The 22104-nt window shown below is 42.1% G+C and overlaps 1 protein-coding gene across 1 annotated transcript in view; it reads left to right on the forward strand.

The window, feature by feature from the left end:
- LOC149139871 (protein TOPLESS-RELATED PROTEIN 2-like) overlaps positions 1-22104 on the forward strand; it is a 58148-nt gene that overhangs the window by 32113 nt on the left and 3931 nt on the right. Inside the window, exon 5 of the mRNA XM_089449529.1 lies at positions 17549-17834. Within this exon, the coding sequence (XP_089305655.1) occupies positions 17832-17834 (3 nt within the window). The 5' untranslated portion in view covers positions 17549-17831. The remainder of the gene's footprint in view (positions 1-17548; positions 17835-22104) is intronic.

Raw genomic sequence — 22104 nt, forward strand, 5'->3', positions numbered from 1 at the left:
ACTTCATTTCACCACCAAAAGTTGCGGCTTTCAAAGGAGGTTCAGATGAACCTACAGCGCAGTTCCAAAGAGGAGATCTTCTAGGCCACGCAAGTCAATCTTTACTTCTGCAGTTGCAGCTTCAATTTCAGCAGTTTCCGGCTTCAAACTAGGGCAGTCGATATCTTGCAAACCGTTTGTCGGATTGACTTCATTCCACCACCAAAAGTTGCGGCTTTCAAAGGAGGTTCAGATGAACCTACAACGCAGTTCCAAAGAGGAGATCTTGCAGCTTCAAATTCAACAGCTTCCGGCTTCACATGTGTGAGAGAGAGAGAGACCCATTTCAGCGCAGTAGAGAAGAGACTCATATCTGTGCAGTAGAGAGAGAGAGATGTGATGAGATGAGTCCAAATGAGGAAACGTCCTCTTATATTTTTATACACAACGTTGGTGAGTGAATAGATGCGACTGTTGGGCTTCTGAGCCTACATGAGTTGTAGGTCGGCTTGATAATAATTCCATAATCAAAATAAATTCATATCTCCATGAATACTTATCGGAATTGGATGATCTTTATATCAATCCTACACCTCTCGACGAGAGGAATCTAATAAAAATATTATTAGCCATGAATAAGATCAACCACATGAAGTTTTGCCCTGGTTGCCAATTTTAACACTCAAGGAGGTTATGAGCAGCTGCCCAGTGCTTGCATCGCCAGATTTTACGCAGCCATTTGTTTTGGAGTGTGATGCGTCGGGAGAGGGGATCGGCGCAGTATTGATGCAGGGAGGTCACCCTATAGCCTTTGAGCGTCGGAAGCTCTTTCCGCACGAGAGGTTTTATTCTATATACGACAAGGAGATGCTGGCCATCATGCATGCATTGGCTAAGTACCGACAGTATTTGGTGGGGAATAGGTTCAGGGTGAGGACTGATCACAACAACTTCAAGTTCTTTTTGAAGCAGAAGCAGTTGCAGGAGAGGCAGCAGAAGTAAATCAGTAAGATCCAAGCATATGACTTTGACATTGAGTTTGTCAAGGGTAAGAACAATGCGGTAGCAGATGCCCTTTCACGTAGACCAGCCACATTGTCTCTTATGAGCTTGGATACAGACTGGAGGGCTTGACTCTTAGTAGAGTACTCCAAGGAAAGGTTTGCATGTGAGATTCTGGACGGGCAGGTGGCAGATGCTAGGTTCAGGGTGATTGATGAGATCATCTATTACAGGGATCGGATCTTCTTGACTGAGGGGTCTCAGCTCAAGAAGAAGATACTCTAGGCATCACATGATTCACCATTGGCAGGCCATCAGGGGTTTACCAAAACCTCCAGGGTCATTAGAGAGAGGTTCTCCTGGAAGGGCCTCAAGGAGGACGTACTCCGGCATATCAGGGAGTGTGATGTTTGCCAGCGGAACAAGGGAGAGATGAGCCATCCCGCGGGTTTATTGTAGCCGTTACCCATTCCGGAGGGGAAATGGGAGAGCATTTCGATGGACTTCATCACGGGATTGCCCACGGTATAGGGCAAGGATTGTATCTTTGTCGTCGTTGACTGACTGATAAAGTACACACATTTCTTTGCCATATCCACACACTACACAGCAACACAGGTGGCCAAATTGTTTTTTAGGGAGATCTTCAGGCTACATGGTCTTCCTAAGACCATCCTCAGTGACAGGGACAACCGTTTCATGGGCGGGTTTTGGCAGGAGTTTTTCTGGTTGGTGGGGACGGAGTTGACTCCGAGTACCAGTTATTATCCACAGACAGATGGGCAGACAAAGATAGTTAACAAGTGGCTAGAGGGCTACTTGCGTAACTATGTCAGTGGGTAGCAGCGAGCATGGCTGAAGTGGCTGCATCTGGGGGAGTATTGCTACAATACTTCACATCACATATCCATTGGTATGTCACCATTCTATGCCTTATATGGGTATCATCCTTTATCTTTTGTTGATGTGATGTCTGGTGACAGCAGGGCTCTTAGAGCCAAGATTTGGATCCAAGAGAGTCAGGATATCCTCCGAGCTCTCAAGGATAACATGGCTATAGCGCAGAACCAGCAGAAGCTGTATGCCGACAGGGGTTTACCAAAACCTACAGGGTCATTAGAGAGAGGTTCTCCTGGAAGGGCCTCAAGGAGGACGTACTCCGGCATATCAGGGAGTGCGATGTTTGCCAGCGGAACAAGGGAGAGATGAGCCATCCCGCGGGTTTATTGCAGCCGTTACCCATTCTGGAGGGGAAATGGGAGAGCATTTCGATGGACTTCATCACAGGATTGCCCACGGTATAGGGCAAGGATTGTATCTTTGTCGTCGTTGACTGACTGATAAAGTACGCACATTTCTTTGCCATATCCACACACTACACAGCAGCACAGGTGGCCAAACTGTTCTTTAGGGAGATCTTCCTAAGGCCATCCTCAATGACAGGGACAACCGTTTCATGGGCGGGTTTTGGCAGGAGTTTTTCCGGTTGGTGGGGACGGAGTTGACTCTGAGTACCAGTTATTATCCACAGACGGATGGGCAGACAAAGATAGTTAACAAGTGGCTGGAGGGCTACTTGCGTAACTATGTCAGTGGGTAGCAGCGAGCATGGCTGAAGTGGCTGCATCTGGGGGAGTATTGCTACAATACTTCACATCACATATCCATTGGTATGTCACCATTCTATGCCTTATATGGGTATCATCCTTTATCTTTTGTTGACGTGATGTCTGGTGACAACAGTGCTCCTAGAGCCAAGATTTGGATCCAAGAGAGTCAAGATATCCTCCGAGCTCTCAAGGATAACATGGCTACAACGCAGAACCAGCAGAAGCTGTATGCCGACAGGGGTCGGGTAGAGAGGCAGTTCGAGGTGGGGGACATGGTCTACCTACGATTACAGCCATACCGACAGTCGTCACTGAAGCAGAAGGGGGCTGAAAAGCTCAAGCCCCGCTTTTATGGGCCATACAGGGTGATACGCAGGATTGGACAGGTTGCATATGAGTTGGAGCTGCCCCAAGGCAGCAAGATTCATAACATTTTTCATGTATCATGCCTGAAAAAGGCATTGGGGCAGCAGGTAACAGTGACAGATGAGCTACCACCTATGGATGATGAGGGGCATTTGGTATTGCAGCCAGAGGCTATCATTGATACCAGGGAGAGGCAGCTGCGAAGCAGGACGGTCCAGGAATTCTTGGTGAGGTGGAAGAATTTGCCAGATGAGGATGCCACTTGGGAGAATGAGAAGATCTTACAACATCCATCACTTCAGTTGCTTGAGGACAAGCAACATTTTGTTGGGGGAGACTGTAATATTCCTAATTAGCCCCAAATAATTGGAATATTCGATTTTGCCAAATTTTGTCTTCTATAGTTATTTTGTAAATAAAAAAGTGAGAAAGGGGAACATAACTCACTTTTAGAATAAAAGTCACTTCCTAGTAGCACAACGTTGTGACTTAAAAGGAGAGCCAAAGGGGCCAAAAGGGGGACGCAGAAATGGAGCCCACGTAGACACATGGAGGGACTGCGCAGGAGGGGAGGAACACGTGGCAAAAGGGGAATCACGCAGGAGAAGGTGAGCATTGGGATTGAGAGAGGCAGAAGCTATAAAAGAGAGAGGAGCCCCCTCATTTTGATCATTCGGTTATGTGCATTTGTGATAGTTGTTTTGGCTTAGAGCACGCTGGTTGTTTAGCTAGTCTGTAGCACTGTTTTAGTGCACTAAGTGTCTTCGTTCGGAGATCTCACCCTTAGCCCCGGGGGACTTCGAGTGCCTGCTCGGGCAAGGTATTTTCGTTGGCATTTCAGCAGTAGTATCTTCAGCATTTCAGCAGTGGTTTTATCAGTGTTCTGGAGGACTGCGCAACACTGGGAGAGGGACGCAGTTCTTTTTGGGAGCAGTCTAGATTGAGGGTTTGTGGAGGATTTGAGCCGAGGGATTGGGCAAGAGTTCAACTCTTGCATATTGGAGGAGTTTGGCAGAGTTCTGGGTTGAGTTTCGGAGGGTTCTATTCAGTGGCAGCGCAGAGCAGTGAAGAACTACGCAGAACCCCAAGGGGGTGACTTTCGCGGGTCGACCATTCTAGGAAAGCATTCTGGGTTTTTCTGGGTTTCTTGAGTAGAGTCTGATTCCAAAGTTTCAACTTTTTCTGAGGAGGGGAGTAGTCCCAAATCCTCGTTTGATTTCTAGCAGCAACAACAGCACAACAGTTTCCCAGCAGCGTGGACGCAGATCAGAGAAGGGCCATTCCTTTGCTATTCTGAGTGTATTTCTTCACTTTCCTTGTGCAAGTAGAGGTGCCATCTTCCTGATCACCTCCTGTACTCATTTTATTACTCAGTATAATAAAATGGCTTAACATTCTCTCTGCATTTCTTGCGTATCTGTTTATGGTTTATTTGATATATATAGTATCATTATTACTTGTATCTCTGTGAGCATTCTCGGATATTATACTACTTGTGTGTTTCTATTACACTCTTAGACCTAGTCTGGAAAGGGCTAGGTAGCCTCTGGATCTCGTCCTCTTTTTAGAGGCAACATATCTAGTAAATGCCCTCCAGTCCATCTCTGGTTGGAGTTTGCTTGTGTTTGGGGTATATTCCTGATATGGGATATTACATCAAAGATCAGTTTTGGAGGGTTGTAGTGGCTTGTTCCAAAGCCCTAAGTACAACTTGAAGACCAAAGAGCAGCTGCTACAAGGGCAGAAGAAGAAAAAAATCCCTAAGGGTTGATCCTTGAAGGAATAAGAACCAACCAAGTGGGAAAGTAATCAAGCCCTAAGTTTACTGTTGAGAAGGATTTCTACAGTGATAGAGGAAGTCCTCCATGCCTTAAGCTTCTGTTAAATTTAGGCAATAATGGTACGTTCTATGCTTTAGAGCAATTTTACTTCAATTTCTTTATGAGCCCAATATCAATTTCAATTTATTAATCACATAAACATGTAAGTAAAATGCTGATAGAACATAAACATAAACAATAGAAGACAAGCCAAGACAAGAGGACACAAGATGAGGCACCAACCAGGGACAAACCCCAATGTGGGGAAACCCTTGATCAAATCTTCGTTTAGTCTTCAATAGTTCAGCAGAGAGAGAGTACAATTTACAAATTCTGATAATTTATAATAGCAGCAAAAGAGCCCTAACCAGAAAAGTCAAGGCTGGTCAACAAGGCAGATTTGATCCTCAAAGATTCGGCCAACTTCAAGCAAATTCGACCTCCAAACAACAAGATGAACAACCCTCAAAATAGTTGAAGTCTGCATAGTCAAATCTAGTCAAATAGTCAACCTGCGGTCAACCCTAACCACAGTCAAAGATGGTCAAACAATACAAATGACCTCGATTTCTGTGCCCAAAAATGCGGCATGCCCAAATAGAAATAACCCTCACAAAAATGCAGTCAAACAGGTCAATAGTGGTTGGTCAAAACACTTGCTAAAATTCGATCAATGTTGAAACAGAGAAAGTATAGTCCTTTCCTTTGCATGTGTGGAGAGACAAGCTACCCAGAAATGCGTACCCAATTAGATGAGGAGAGAGAGAGGTGTGAAGATGAGTGTGTCCAAATGAGGAGGCATCTTGTATTTATAGGAAAACGTTGAGGATGAATTGACGTCCCTGTTGGGCTTTTGAGCCTACATGAGTTTGCTGCTGACCTTGACAATTTGTCCATAATATAAATAAAGTCATATCTTCATTTGTACATATGAGAATCGGATGATCTTTGGATCAATCCTACATTTCTCAGGGAGATGAATCCAAGAAAAATATCAGCTGTCATAAATAAGATGACCCATGTGGAGTTTGGCCCTAGTTGCCAATTTTAACACTCCCTCTCAACTAGGGTGAACTCCATCTACTAATCCATCTGCCAATCTGTTCTATCTCTGCCATCAATGCACTACTCTGCTTTGCTGAACTATGAAGAAGAAGAAGTGATTGAGGCCGAAGTCAGTCCTAATCAAAAGAGAGTGTGTCATACCACTGTTACTGACTCGTAGTCAGTTCCAATCAAAAGAGAGTGTTTCATACCACTCTTACTGACCCGAAGTCAGTTCCCATTGATCCCAGATCAATATCGGACATCCTAGCATAGGGAGTACAGTAGTACACGATGCCTCCATCGGTAGTACTATGGTCCCTATCCTCATTTCCCTACTCATTAGCCAGGTTGAGAGGTACTTCCCATGAGTCCCAGACTGCATGGGTAGGATGTCTCAGCAGGAGAAGGATGAACCACTCGTCCTGCTCACATGTCGCTAAGGGGTATCACATGGGAAGGATGAACCACTAACCCTGTACACAAAAAACCACTATGGGAATGCTAAACCACTCACCCTATGGTTGCTCACCTCCCTAAGCCCCCAGAGCTCCCAGAGCTCAATGTCCATCTCATACAGGACCCTCATAAGACTCCATCTCCATGACTCCAAGTCGTTCTTGGAAGGTCAAGAATTTGACCTTTCCCAGGGGCTTTGTCAGAATATCAACGACCTGCTCATTAGTCCTAATGTAATGGAGCCTTATTGCTCCTTGTTGTACCATATCTCGGATAAAGTGGTACCTAATATCTATATGCTTGGAGTGATCATGAAACATTCTTTGATAATCGAATACCACTCTGGTTGTCGCAGAAGATCACGGTGGTATACAACACATGTCCAAACAACTCACTGAAGAAATTCCTCAACTAGACAGCTTCATGGGAGGCCATACTAGCAGTTATGTATTCGGCCTTGGCAGTGTTCAAGGCAACCGATTTCTACTTCCTGCTCATCCAGGATATCGAAGCAGAACCCAAAGAAAAACAACATCCAGAAGTGCTCTTGTGATCCACCACACTGCCAGCCCTATCAACATTAGAATAACCATGCAACCTCACTTTTTCGACAGTGTATCTGAGTCCATGAGTGATTGTGCCCTGAAGATATCTCAGAAGATTCTTGGTGGCAATCCAATGCATATGATGAGGCTCAACCATGTATTGGCTCAATGTGTTAATTGCAAAACATAAGTCCGGATGGGAGTTCACCAAGAACATCAGTGCTCCTATGAGTTGACGATACTCAGAAGCATTTCCCAATTCAGGTCCAACAACACTACCACATAACTTCTTAAAGTTAAGTTCCATCGGAGTAGTCACAGGCTTGCAGTCCACCATCCTAAATCTTTCCAATATCTTCACAACATATTTTCCTTGAGAGGAAAATTTCACCTGGTTTTTGCCAGACCTCCAAAATAGGAAGTAGTGCATTGGTCCTAGGTCCTTCATCTCAAATTCAGAAGCCAATTCCCTCTTACATTTGTGAGTGAGAGGGCCTGTCAGAAAGAGGCCATTCACATAAAGTACAAGAATGAGAGGTTTATCATTTTCAACCTTAAAGTAAAGGTTCATATCGGCTTCACTTCTAGTGAATCCCAACTTCATCAGATAGCTATCGATCCTCTCATACCAAGCCCGGGGTGCTTGCTTCAATCCATAGAAAGCTTTCTTCAACCTGCATACATGAGATTCCCGATCATGAACTTCAAACCCCTCGGGTTGTTCCACATAGACTTCCTATTTGATTGAACGATGCAAGAAGGCGATCTTGGCATCCATCTGATGTAGGTTCCATCCTTGCGAGGTAGCAAGGACTATGATTGAGCGGATGGTGGTGTATCGAGCAACAGTTGCAAATATCTCATCGTAATCTACACCTTCCTTTTGAGAGAAGCCCTGAGCAACAAGGCGAGCCTTGAACTTTTCTGCACTTCCATCAACTCCATGCTTGATTTTGTAGAGCCCCACTTAGAAGTGGCAACTGATTTGTCTTGGGGTCTAGGGACCACATCCCAGACATCATTCTTCATAATTGATTCGTATTCTTCATTCATAGCATCCTTCCATACTTGTTGCTTCACGACTTCTTCGAATGATGAAGGCTCATTTTGAATGATAGTGTTCATGGTGGTCAAATATCCTAAATACCTGTTCGGCTTCTTGATTTCACGGAAAGTCCCCCTTGGTGCGATGTGCTTCTCAGCATCTTTGAGAGTCTCCGTAAGCCATGAGGGTTTCTGTTAAGTTTTGGTATGTTCTATGCTAGAGCAATTTATTTAAATTTTCACAGTTAGCAATCACATCAGCATTACGATAAACTGCAGATAGAACATAAATGTAATATGCAGAAGACAAGCCAAGACAAGAGGACACAAGATATGGCGCAAGCCAGGGACAAACCCCACAATGTGTGGGGAAACCCTTTGATCAAATCTTCTTTTATCTTCAAAGTTCAGCAGAGAAAGAGAGAGAGAGAGAGAGAGTACAATTACAACAGAAGTCAACACTTTGACTTGTCTAGATCTAAGCATAGATCAGACATCAGAGATCTTCACCATGAAGTTGACAAAATGCAGCAGATGATAGGCCTAGAACAGCTTAACCAATTACTCAACATACTGAAGCTTTCCTTCCATAAAACTCTCCTTCCTTTGCTGCTTCACTGATCATGTCAAGGCTGCCCATCTGCAAACTTGTGTATGCTGAAAGGACTGAAGCATATCTTGGCAAACCTGATCTCTGTTCAGGGCACAAGATCTGATAGCTACTGCACCCTAAACATACTCCACAGTCCACCTATTTACCGAGGATAGCCTTCACACTGATCTCCAATGATATGATGCCTTGTAGGGTCTAAACACAACACTTAAAGAGGCCTCCAACTGCAGGCTATGGCCTGCGGCCTAGCCCAACAATTAACTATAACCTTGTCCCTTCACACAGTGACCCAATCAGCCTTTAAACAACAGTAATGTCACAGAGATTTCCATGCTGCTAGACGCTGATATATGGGTCCTTTTAATGCTGCGTGTAGGGCTCTTTAGGGCTTCTTATGCAGCGTATTGAAGTTCCTTAGACAGTTGATGAATCACACATCAAACTGCGGCTAGATTGACAGCGTAATACGTCTCCCTTTTTGCCTGCGGCCAGATCTCCTCACTGCTGTTAGGGCTTCATGACTTTCCTCTAGACAGCGTATAGAAGCCTTCTTTTGCTGCTGCCTAAACTCTTCTCAATACAGTGGCTAGGGTCTCCATTATGACAGCGGATTAGGGCCTCCTCATTACAGCGTATAGGGCTTATGTTTCACTGCTGATCAGCCCTCCTTTTGCTGCGGATAAGGCTTCTTCATAACTCCGGATTAGGGCATCACTAAACAGCAGATTAGAGTTCCCTTTTAGGCTGCGGATTTATGCCTCCTTTGACTGCGGCCAGCCCTCTTCCTTGACTACCGCTAGGGCTCTTCTTAACTGCGGCTAAGTCTCCTCTTTTACCTGCGGCTAGGGCTTTCTGCGACTAAGGCATCACTGCGGTTATGGACAGACTTCTCTGCAGCTACCTTTGTCTCCTTTTCTTTGCCCCCAAGCACAGTCTCCTTTGCATCAATTGTAGACCGAATGATGAGCCTTCTTCTTGCTGCGTATAGACTTCTCCATTACAGCTTCTAGGGCTTCTTCAGTTAGCGTATTAAGGCTCCTCCTTGACTGCGCATAAGAGCCTCTTGGACAGCAGATAAGGGCCTCCATTAAGTGTGGATTAAAGCTCTTCTTTCAACGGATCAGAACCTTCCTTAAGAGCGGATTAAGGCTCCTCTTTGACCTGTAGCTAGGGCACCTTCTACTGCGGCTAGGGCATCATCAGCGTACTCTAAGTGTCTCTCTCCTTCACCAAAAACCCAAGACGTGGTGAGGAGGAGATCACATGAAGAGTGTGTCTAAAAGACTTCACATCCTCTCTTATTTATACTAAAAGCGTAAGGTTGAATAGACATGACGTTTTGGCTTCTAGAGCCTACATAAGAGCTGGTCGGCTTGATAATAATTACATAAACAAAATAAATTCATATCTCCATAAATACTTATCGGAATCGGATGATCTTTGGATCAATCCTACACCTCTCGACGAGAGGGATCCAATAAAATTATCAGCTGCCATAAATAAGCTAACCCACATGGAGTTTGGCCCTAGTTGCCAATTTAACACTCCCTCTCAACTAGGGAGAACTCCATTCGCTGATCCATATGTACGACTGTACTATCTCTGCCATTAGTGCCTTGCACTACTCTGCCTAGCTCTGCTGGCTCTACTCAGCTCTGCTGGCTTTGCTCTGCTCTGCTCAGCTCTGCTGGCTCGGCTCTGCTCTGCTCAGCGCTGCTGGCTCTGCTCTGCTCAGCGCTGCTGGCTCTGCTAGCTTTGCTCTGCTGGCTCTGCTCATCTCCGCTGAACTATGAAGAAGAAGAATTGATCGAGAATGAGTCATATCATTCTCCACTGACCTGAAGTCAGTCTCAGAGTGCATACCACTGGTCCTAGACCAGTCTCAACTGACCTGAAGTCAGCTTCATAGTAAGTACCACTCCTACCACTGGTCTCAGACCAGTATCGCAGTCTCAGAGAGTGTACCACTGGTCCCAGACTAGTCTCAACCAACCCGAAGTCAGCGTCATAGTATGTACCACTCTCACTGGTCCCAGACCAGTACTGCATTGACACGAAGTCAGTCTCGGAGTATGTACTATTGGTCCCAGACCAGTCTCAGCCGACCCGAAGTCAGCGTCATAGCATGTACAACTCCTACCACTGGTCCCAGACCAGTATCATTGATCCCAGATCAATGGAGGACATCCTAGCGTAGGGAGTACGGTAGATACAACGATGCGTCCATCGGTACTACTATGGTCCCTAACTTCATTTCCCTGCTCATTGATCAGATGAGAGGTACTTCCCATGAGTCCCAGTCTGCATGGGTAGGATGCCTCGACAGGAGAACTTAATCAATCCTGTCCTCACAGGAGAACACATCAATCCTGCTACAATCGCCATGGAGAACACATCAATCCAGGCCTCACAGGAGAACACATCAATCCTGCTACAATCGCCATGGAGAACACATCAATCCAGGCCTCACAGGAGAACACATCAATCCTGCTACAATCGCCATGGAGAACACATCAATCCAGGCCTCACAGGAGAACACATCAATCCTGCTACACAAGAGAGCGAATCATCTTGTCCCACAAGAGAGCGAATCATCTTGTTTCAGTGCGCACCACCAGGGGAGGGTGAGTCACACTGTGGTCGTATTTTGCTCCAATAGAACTGCAAGCCCCCCAAAGCTCCTAGAGCTCAATGTATGCAGCATGCAGGAACCTTTTACAAAGGTCTCTCAACGACTCCAAGTCGTTCTGGAAAATCACAAATTTGATCTTTCCTCAGGACTCTGTCCTGTACATCATCTCAGTGTGATGGAGCCTCCTTGATCATCGACTTACCATATCCCAAATAAGGCAGTAATAGATGTCTATCTGCTGGAGCAATTGTCAAATACGGGATTCCTCAATAATCGAATCCCATCTCTGGTTGTCACAGAGATTCACAGTGGTATTCATCATGTGTACAAACAGCTCACTGAAGAGCTTTAGCAACCAAACTGCCTTACAGAAGGCCATACTATCAGCAATGTATTCTGCCTTGGTGGTGCTCAGAGTCACCGACTTCTGCTTCCTGCTCATCCAGGATATCGAGGCAGATTCCAAAGAGAAACAGCACTGAGAAGTGCTCTAGTGATCCTCTATACTGCCTGCCCACTCATCATTCGAACAGTGTATCTCAATCCATGAGAGATTGTGCCGTGAAGATATCTCAGAAGATTCTTGGCACCAATCCAGTGAGGCTCAAATATGAGCTCACCATGCTAACTGCATCCCATATGTCCAAACGGAGGTTCTCCAAATGTGAATGAGTTTATGAAACTCAAAGGCATTTCCCAAATCTGGTCCGACATCATTACCATATAACTTCTGAAAGTTAAGATCCTCGAGGCAGTCACAAGCTTGCAGCTTATCTTCTCACATTCAAAATCCAACTCCCTCTGTCTCCTATAAATGAGAGGGTCTGCACCTGTCAAACATAGGTGCTGGTATGAGAGGTTCATCATCCACAACCTTCGAGTAATGGTTTGGATCGATTTCACTCCTAGTGAATCTCAGCTGCATTGGACAACTATCAATCCTCTCATACTATGCCCGAGGTGTTTTTCTTCAAGCCATAGAGGGCTTTCTTCCATCATACTCCTCGGGTTGTTCCAAACCTGTGAACCTGTTACATGAGGGGAAAGGTCCCCTTATAATATTTTCCTTCGGTACATTTCAGACATGTACCTTCATGCTTCTTTTTGAATTCAGGCATCCTAGTCACCATCTGTCTCACAGACCTCCGGTGCTGAGTCAATGGACATGGTCCCCAGTGGACTTCCTGCAACTTGATACAACCCTGAACTCAAAAACATCTTTAAAAGATCTATTTTCAAACACGTACCTTTCCATCGATAAGTGCCACCTTTGAACCTTTGACTTCCATTGGTTCGTTGCTTCCTGGAGGAGTCGACCGTGTCTTTGATGACCTGCATCTCCAGTCATTCTTTTGATCATTGAAGATGTCCCAGGGATGATAGTTATCTTCATCAAGAGATGTGTCTCTGCCACTCGAACTTGTTTCAACAAGGCATCCGCCTTTCCTTCCTCCCTTAGATCCGAACTTCCCAATGAAGTGATCTTAAGATGGACCATCAGAATCTTCCGCTGCGCCATTCTGATAACCTTCTCTGCTTTGACTTCACCCTAAGTGAATTGTGAAGAACCCATTGATCCTTTTGTCTTGTCCCAACTGTCTTTGGTGATTGCTCTTTCACTCTTGCTTGGGCATTGTCTTCACCTCAGCTCTGATCCCATGTTAAGTTTTGGTATGTTCTATGCTAGAGCAATTTATTTAAATTTTCACAGTTAGCAATCACATCAGCATTACGATAAACTGCAGATAGAACATAAATGTAATATGCAGAAGACAAGCCAAGACAAGAGGACACAAGATATGGCGCAAGCCAGGGACAAACCCCACAATGTGTGGGGAAACCCTTTGATCAAATCTTCTTTTATCTTCAAAGTTCAGCAGAGAAAGAGAGAGAGAGAGAGAGTACAATTACAACAGAAGTCAACACTTTGACTTGTCTAGATCTAAGCATAGATCAAACATCAGAGATCTTCACCATGAAGTTGACAAAATGCAGCAGATGATAGGCCTAGAACAGCTCAACCAATTACTCAACATACTGAAGCTTTCCTTCCATAAAACTATCCTTCCTTTGCTGCTTCACTGATCATGTCAAGGTTGCCCATCTGCAAACTTGTGTATGCTGAAAGGACTGAAGCATATCTTGGCAAACCTGATCTCTGTTCAGGGCACAAGATCTGATAGCTACTGCACCCTAAACATACTCCACAGTCCACCTATTTACCGAGGATAGCCTTCACACTGATCTCCAATGATATGATGCCTTGTAGGGTCTAAACACAGCACTTAAAGAGGCCTCCAACTGCTTGTCCCTTCACACAGTGATCCAATCAACCTTTAAACAACAGTAATGCCACAGAGATTTCCATGCTGCTAGACGCTGATATATGGGTCCTTTTAATGCTGCGTGTAGGGCTCTTTAGGGCTTCTTATGCAGCGTATTGAAGTTCCTTAGACAGTTGATGAATAACACATCAAACTGCGGCTAGATTGATAGCGTAATACGTCTCCCTTTTTGCCTGCGGCCAGATCTCCTCACTGCTGTTAGGGCTTCATGACTTTCCTCTAGACAGCATATAGAAGCCTTCTTTTGCTGCTGCCTAAACTCTTCTCAATACAGTGGCTCGGGTCTCCATTATGACAGCGGATAAGGGCCTCCTCATTACAGCGTATAGGGCTTATGTTTCACTGCTGATCAGCCCTCCTTTTGCTGCGGATAAGGCTTTTCATAACTCCGGATTAGGGCATCACTAAACAGCAGATTAGAGTTCCCTTTTAGGCTGCGGATTTATGCCTCCTTTGACTGCGGCCAGCCCTCTTCCTTGACTACCGCTAGGGCTCGTCTAAACTGCGGCTAAGTCTCCTCTTTTACCTGCGGCTAGGGCTTTCTACGACTAAGGCATCACTGCGGTTATGGCATCACTGCGGTTATGGACAGACTTCTCTGCAGCTACCTTTGTCTCCTTTTCTTTGCCCCCAAGCACAGTCTCCTTTGCATCAATTGTAGACCGAATGATGAGCCTTCTTCTTGCTGCGTATAGACTTCTCCATTACAGCTTCTAGGGCTTCTTCAGTTAGCGTATTAAGGCTCCTCCTTGACTGCGCATAAGAGCCTCTTGGACAGCAGATAAGGGCCTCCATTAAGTGTGGATTAAAGCTCTTCTTTCAACGGATCAGAACCTTCCTTAAGAGCGGATTAAGGCTCCTCTTTGACCTGTAGCTAGGGCACCTTCTACTGCGGCTAGGGCATCATCAGCGTACTCTAAGTGTCTCTCTCCTTCACCAAAAACCCAAGACGTGGTGAGGAGGAGATCACATGAAGAGTGTGTCTAAAAGACTTCATATCCTCTCTTATTTATACTAAAAGCGTAAGGTTGAATAGACATGACGTTTTGGCTTCTAGAGCCTACATAAGAGCTGGTCGGCTTGATAATAATTACATAAACAAAATAAATTCATATCTCCATAAATACTTATCGGAATCGGATGATCTTTGGATCAATCCTACACCTCTCGACGAGAGGGATCCAATAAAATTATCAGCTGCCATAAATAAGCTAACCCACATGGAGTTTGGACCTAGTTGCCAATTTAACAGTTTCCTCTTGGAGAAGGCTCATGAGGGAGTGGATCAATAGGATCCATAGGTTCATCAACATCAGGCTTCGTTTCGTCCTCTTTTTCACCCTGATTTCCTGTGTCAGCTTCTTTGTCCTTCCTTAGGATAGGAAGGTTGTTGATCTTCCCAAGGGGCCATATCTTCGTCAAAGGTGACATCATGACTTATCTCAACTTCCTTTTGACCAACCACATAAATTCTATATCCCTTGGAATTTTCACTCTTGCTTGGGCTTTGTTTTCACCTCAGCTCTGATACCATGTTAATTTTAGGCAACAATGGTATGTCCCTATGCTTTAGAGCAATTTTGCTTTAATTTCTTTATGAGCTCAATATCAATTTTCAATTTAGTAATCACATAAACATGTAAGTTAAATGCTGATAGAACATAAACATAAATAGGACAAGACAAGCCAAGACAAGAGGACACAAGATGTGGCACCAGCTAGGGACAAACCCCAATGTGGGGAAACACTTGATCAAATATCTTCTTTTAGTCTTCAATAGTTGAACAGAGAGAGAGATAGTACAATTTACAAATTCTGATAATTTATAACAACAACAAAAGAGCCCTAACAAGAAAAGTCAACGTTGGTCAACAGGGCAGATTTGACCCTCAAAGATTCAGTCAACTTCAGTCAACTTTGGCCTCCAAATAGCAAGATGAAACAACCCTTAAAACAGGTGAATTCTGCTGTGTCAAAGTCTGGTCAAATAGTCAACCCGTGGTCAGCCTTAACCACAGTCCACATTGGTCAAACAATATGGATGGCCTCGATTTTTGTGCCTAGAAATGCGACCTGCCCAAATAGAAATAACCCTCACAAACACAGTCAAATAGGTCAATGGTGGTCAAAACACTTGCTGAAATTCGGTCAACGTTGGTCAACGTTGAAACAGAGAAAATACAGTGCTCTCATTCGCACGTGTGGAGAGAGAAATGCGTGCCCAATGAGATGAGGAGAGAGAGATGTGTGAAGATGAGTGTGTCCAAATGAGGATGAGCTATCATGTATTTATAGGCAAATGTTGAGGATGAATAAATGTGATTGTTGGGCTTCTGACAATTTGTCCATAATATAAATAAATTCATATCTTCATATAGGCAAACGTTGAGGATGAATAGACATGACTGTTGGGCTTCTGAGCCTACATGAGTTTGCTGGCCAACCTTGACAATTGGTCCATAATATAAATAAATTCATATCTTCATTTGTACATGTCAGAATCGGTTGATATTTAGATCAATCCTACACTTCTCGGAGAGAGGAATCCAAGAAAATATATCAGCTGTCATAAATAAGATGACCCATGTGGAGTTTGGCCTTGGTTGCCAATTTTAATAGCTTGTCTTCATATAGCAGTAGAGGAAGGCAAAAGTGGGAAGTCCCAAAGTGTTGTGTTCTTGAAGGACTAAGGAACAACAAGTGGGTAGTTGATGAATGCCCTATGTGTTGACTCATTGATGGACTAATGATCAACTGAGGGCAGATTGGAGTTGTGTTCAGTGACCTAAAGGAGCAAGATTCATTGATATAGGCAGATTGGTGGTGTTGCGGATTGGGAGAAAAGGACCAACATATGTGTTCAGGGTACATGGACCAAAAGGAGTTGTGAAGTGCACTACATCAGCTACTAGGTCGGTCGATATCTTGTTTAGGGTAGATTGGTAATGGTTTTCAAAGGACTGACACCAAACCCTAGTCGTATTTCTTGTATCATTTATTGTATGAGGGCCATGATCCTTGGTATGGGAGCCTTAGACTATTGTATTAAATATTGGTTAATATAAAGGAGTTGGGAGCCCTAGACTGTTGTATTAAATATTGGTTAATATGGCGAAGTTGGGTTGAAAAATTGTAAAAAGTTGTCTATTGTGCATATGTTGATTTAATGTTGTGTTTATTCCGTTGTGCAAAGTAGTTTGTTGTGGCATTTGAGTTGGTTGTGTCAGAGATTGTAAGACCCTAACCTAGATTCTCTAGTGCCATGGAAATTTAACACTTCATCCTTAGATATATTTGCATCTGGAGTTTGTGGCCATGCATAACATATATGTTCAAATTTGCTTCTCTACCTATGGGTTTGTTACACATAGCCATAATACGTGTTTCATTTTTGTTAGGTATGGTCCAACATCCTTTATGCTTATTCAACAAAATAATGGGTAACTTCTAGCTCCAACATGCGGACAAGTGGTCCTTTCGGGAACACTTGGAAATCATGTAATTTCATCTTTTCTTAAATATATTGCTGCTAAAATAGAGTTTGTAATCTTGTTACGCCACCTCATGATCTCCAAGGTGTAATGACCTTTTCCCCTATGTTTGATTTCCAAAGAAAAGAAAGCCATGTCAAAATGTGATTGCTAGTATGCTAGATTCTCCCATTTTTCCTTTCAGGGACAACTAAACATTTGTCCACGTGAACGATGATATCATCAAACATTACAAACTGTGCCCTTGACATGTCTAGCTTGTACCAATGGCTTTCTTTAATCAACTGGAGGTGGAGGAAGAGGCGAGTCCTTTTGGTGCAAATACCATGTCATGATTAGTTGTGAAGACTTCTTTATTTCCAATACATTGGCTCTCCCAACTTCTTATGTAGTTAGGGTTTATGATTTTTGATGTTTCTATAAGATGTATTTACTTTTGCATAAGATTTCTTATAGGATTTTTGGTCTCTATTTAAAATTTCTTGTAGGATGGTGTGGCCTTTGTTTCATATTTCTTTGAAGATACTTTGTGTGTGTATTTAATATTTTTCATAAGATATTTCAATCTCTTTTAAATAATTTAATTTGTGTTATGCAGGGTTTCTCTGTTGGCCCGTGGATGATTTTTGAGGTTTCAAAAGTAGAGTTTGTCTCTACTGTATCTCTCTATTTGTTCCTTTTTGTTTTTTCTCTTGCTTTTTGCTATTTTTGTTTGTATCTTTTGCTATTGATGATTTTTTTTTAAACATTTGTGAGCATGGCTAATTTGTTTAAATTTAGATGCGATGTAGTGCCGGTAAAAAAAGATGAGGATTATTGATGAAACTCTTGAAATTTTTGTGTGAAAGAGACGCGGGTCAGTGAAATAGTGGCAGAGGTAGATGGTGAGTTCCTTTTTTGCGTAAAACCCCTGTATGCTATGTTATGAAATTTTTCTCATTTCAAATAAAAATTTCTCCTCCCCTACCTATTTAGGGTTTGTGATTTTGATAATTGAATAAAATTTACTTAATTCTGCATAATATTTTTGTTCTTTGTTTAAGATTTCTTGTAATATTTTTATTATCTGTTTAATACTTTCGTGAGATTTAAGGTGTCTTTTTAAGATTTCCCATAAGACAGGCAATTTGAAGCAAATAGGAAAAATTGACAAATGTTTAATTTTCTAAATTCTTATTTATTTTCAATTCACAAGTTATTTTCACCACACTGATATCAACATTTTTAGGAGGGGATGGAGATGGGAGTAGACTGAACTTATAAGACATTATAATTTATATTAGCTAATATCTATATAATTTATTTTTGGTTTGTATGCTCACTTTTTTTCAGTTTTTTTTTTGGTTCAATTTAGTATATTGTTGGGGATGCATATTGTGATTAGTCCAAATCTTGTAAATACAACCTTTTGATGATTAGTTATATTTACTTTCCTGTGTAGACTATTGCGGTAGCGTGTATGTTCCTTTATGGTAATGTAGAAGAAAATTTTGTGCTTCCTTGAGATGCTACAATGTTGGCTTCGGACATTCAACAGAAGAGGAACTCAACATTTTTAGTAAAACATGACAAATTAGTATTTTCAGCTAGATAATATCTACAACTTTCTTATATGGTTCCTTCATGTTTTTATGAAGGAGCCATAGGCATCATGGACTTCTTCCATCTTTCTATCATAGAGGAATGCATGTCTTTCAAGAACTTACCACAGTCAAGCAATGTAATGAACATAAAAAATTTGGCCTTGCACAAAGCTAGGAAAGAGTGCAACCAACTTTGGTATGTTTAGGGTTTATGGAGGGCGTTTGATTTTCTGCCATTTCTTCAATCAACTTTAGTTGGGCCTTAATTTGCAAACTAACTTATATCCTATCTTGAGATGAAGCCTCATACCTCATCCTACATACATGTTTTTGCCATTCTTCTATCAACTTTCGTTGGGCCTTAAGTCCACACACTAACCTGTCTTGAGACCACACAATAACCTAGGAACATAGACTAGCTAAAACCAAAGAGGGTCTCTAATTCTAACTAGACAAATAGGAGATGAAAGTGAGCCTCAAAAGAAACAAACACATTAGAAGATTTAAACCATGGCATTCTCTTCATTCTCAACACTGTATTTACTTGGCACTCCCTATCATTCTTCCATCTTGCCACTTCGCACAATAATGTGACTTCTAGTGGTTGATTCTTGTAAAGGGTCAAAAAATTTATATTCCATCTCTTGGGGTTAAGATCCATCATTGTCATATCACGTCGCTGCATGGTTCTTCACATTACCATGTCATGCTGGTTTAAGGTGGAGGTCCCACACATTTTTGAACTTCTCTACTCATGATAGGTGTGACTACTTCCAAGCTTTGCTACTTTATAATGTTCTCATTACCCTAGGCATTAACATTAACATTGTATATCTAAGCAACACCCTTAGAATAACCTAGGAATACAACAACTAAAATGGAACATGGTCTTATACTAGACAACCGGGAGAAATAAGTATGCAACAAAAACAACAAATGCATAAAAATATTGAAGTTATTGCTTTATCTCCATTCTTAGAACCTTATCCACATGCACTTGCTATGATGCTTCTATTATACCACTCCACATAGTAATGTGACTTCTAGCCATTAATGTTAGTAAAGGGGGAAATAACCTATTTTTGATCCTTCTCTTTGCAGTTAAGATCCATAACCCTCATATCATGAGGGTGCATGGTCCTTCCCTTACATGATTGTGACGGTTTGACGTAGAGTGATTGCATTTATTTGCCTTCTTGCACTCTGGTTTGAAGTAGAGTGACCACATTTATTTGCCTTCTTACACTCATGACATATTTCAAGAAAAAAAATCAATTATTCATAATGATATAAGTAAATTTAATATTAAATAAGGCCAATTAAGTTCTCTTTGTAAAATTTGGAAAATATCAGTTTATGATGTTTAATAATTAATTACATATCGTTTTGTATGGTGACATTTTTATTCCCTCCCTCTTGTCGGGGACTATAGTTTTAGCGCAACAGTCAAAATCCTTTGAAGGTTATTAGTTTGCTCAATTCGATGATCGGCAAGCCTATTATGGGAGCATCCCCCAATTATTACATTCCATGAGGATTCATCCCTTTTAGGCATGATGTCAAACAATTGCAAAGCATCCCACAGTTTGCATACAAAGTAACGAAGGCATTCCATATAGAGATATCTGAGCAGAATTTCGTTCCCATGACACGGGCATGGACCTCCTTGCCTTCTTTTAAGGCTCCTAAGCTGGCACATCCACTGACAACGGTGGGAAAAGTGAATTTGTTTGATTTCATGCTAGCTAGCAGCATTTTGCGAAAGAGTTTCAAGACATTTTCATCGTCTCCATTTTGTGCATATCCTGCATAATTGCATTCCATGAAACACCCATCGCTCTCTGGCATCTTACCTAATATTTTAGATCTGCCAGGCCTTTTGGTGTAAAAATATCAACCTTTAAGCACATGGCTACCTAAAATTACCCATAATGCAGACAATTGTAGGGTGAAGTCCATCTCTTACAAATTCGTTATAGAGCTAACTCTTTATCAGAATGTCTTCACTGATTAACACTAAAGATTACTGGCAGCAGATAACGTTATCCATAAACATTTGCTGCTTTGAACATAGTTTTCTGTTAATGATCGTTTTCCTTCATAGCTGTAGACTTAAATGTGATAAAGGCAGTTTCTTAAATAGCCTTAGTTTCAAAACACTTTGCAAAACCAATCATTTATCTTTCTCACATGTGATTTATGATTTCTAAATGTTAGGCATTTTTTGTTTGTAACTTTATCCACAAGCAAGTACCAGAGTATTTTGTCATTTAGAAGAGCTCTAACACTATCTTTGGTCTGGGGGCTTTATTTTGAAAGAGAGCATGATTCCGGACCATACATATTTTTCATGAGATGTATTTTGGGATGTCCTTCCATGCTTTCACCATCATTGGTTTGTTGTTTAGTTTTCTGGCCATAGGATTTTTTTCCATGAAAGGCTTAGTTGCCTCCAATCCTTTGCCTACTTGAATGCTGAGATCCTTAATGGTGTAGTTCTAAACATGTTCGGTGAAGAGACAAACTAAAAATAGCTGTGGGGCAATTTCTTCCTCTGATTGACATAGAGTACATTTGGTGGGCACTTGATTACCTCTCTTTCAGAGATTCTCCACTATCAAGATTGGGTCCACCTTGGTATTTAGTTTGACTGGTTGAATCTAGTGTTGCAATAGCACTGGAAATAGTCTCCATTACTGAAGACTCTTAAGTGAATACAAGCATTTTGTATACCACTTCCATTTGCTAATTCTACTACAAAAAGAATAATATGAGAAGTCTTGTTGGTTCCTGGCATTTTTTGGTGGTAAAAAAGATGAATCCACTATGTTATCAGATCCCATCTGAAGCTTTAGTTTTGCATCGTTATCTTCACCAGCAGGAGAATTTTTTGAGTTGCTACTTTGCAACTTGTTCCCCATTTTCTAATTCGAAAATCTAAAACTGTGCTCAAAAAAAGAAATGAAAATTTCACCACTGCTTTGACTAACATGTGAAATGCTATCCAAAGAATGAATATTGAATGATAGCCTAATTTTGTCAACCTCTGTTTTGTCAATTCCATCCCTACCCGTGGATTTCTCAGCCACCACTAAGAGAAGTTGAAGATTTAGCCTTTGATCACACGCAATGAGTTTAGTGTATTGACTTCACAAGAGCTGCATCCTAACAAAAAGACTTGGCTTCACATTGCACAATATAGTATAGACATACCAACATGAAAGATGCCACAACTTGATTTACTCTTTTGCAAGTTGCAACTTACAATCAGAAAGATCAGCTACATGACTTTGTAGAAGCAGGCTACGTATGGCATATATATCATTTGATGATTAGAAGGTGGATAAGTTAACAATTCTTGGCAAGCCTTTATGGAGCCATTTTAGAACTGAACAAACTCATGTCATATGCAATATGCTAGATAGAAGATGCTGACAAAACATCCTGAAAGCTAAAACTATAGTTTGTCCATTCCATTTTTTGAAGCACAGGTAGCAACAAGCATTATATATGTTTTATAAGTTTCATCCTTAAATTTGAACCTTAAATGGTTGACAAAGTATCCACTAGT

This window comes from Pinus tabuliformis, chromosome X (assembly GCF_031772625.1).
Source record: "Pinus tabuliformis cultivar Carrire ecotype Pingquan chromosome X, CPIR1, whole genome shotgun sequence".
Classification (NCBI taxonomy): Eukaryota; Viridiplantae; Streptophyta; class Pinopsida; order Pinales; family Pinaceae; genus Pinus; species Pinus tabuliformis.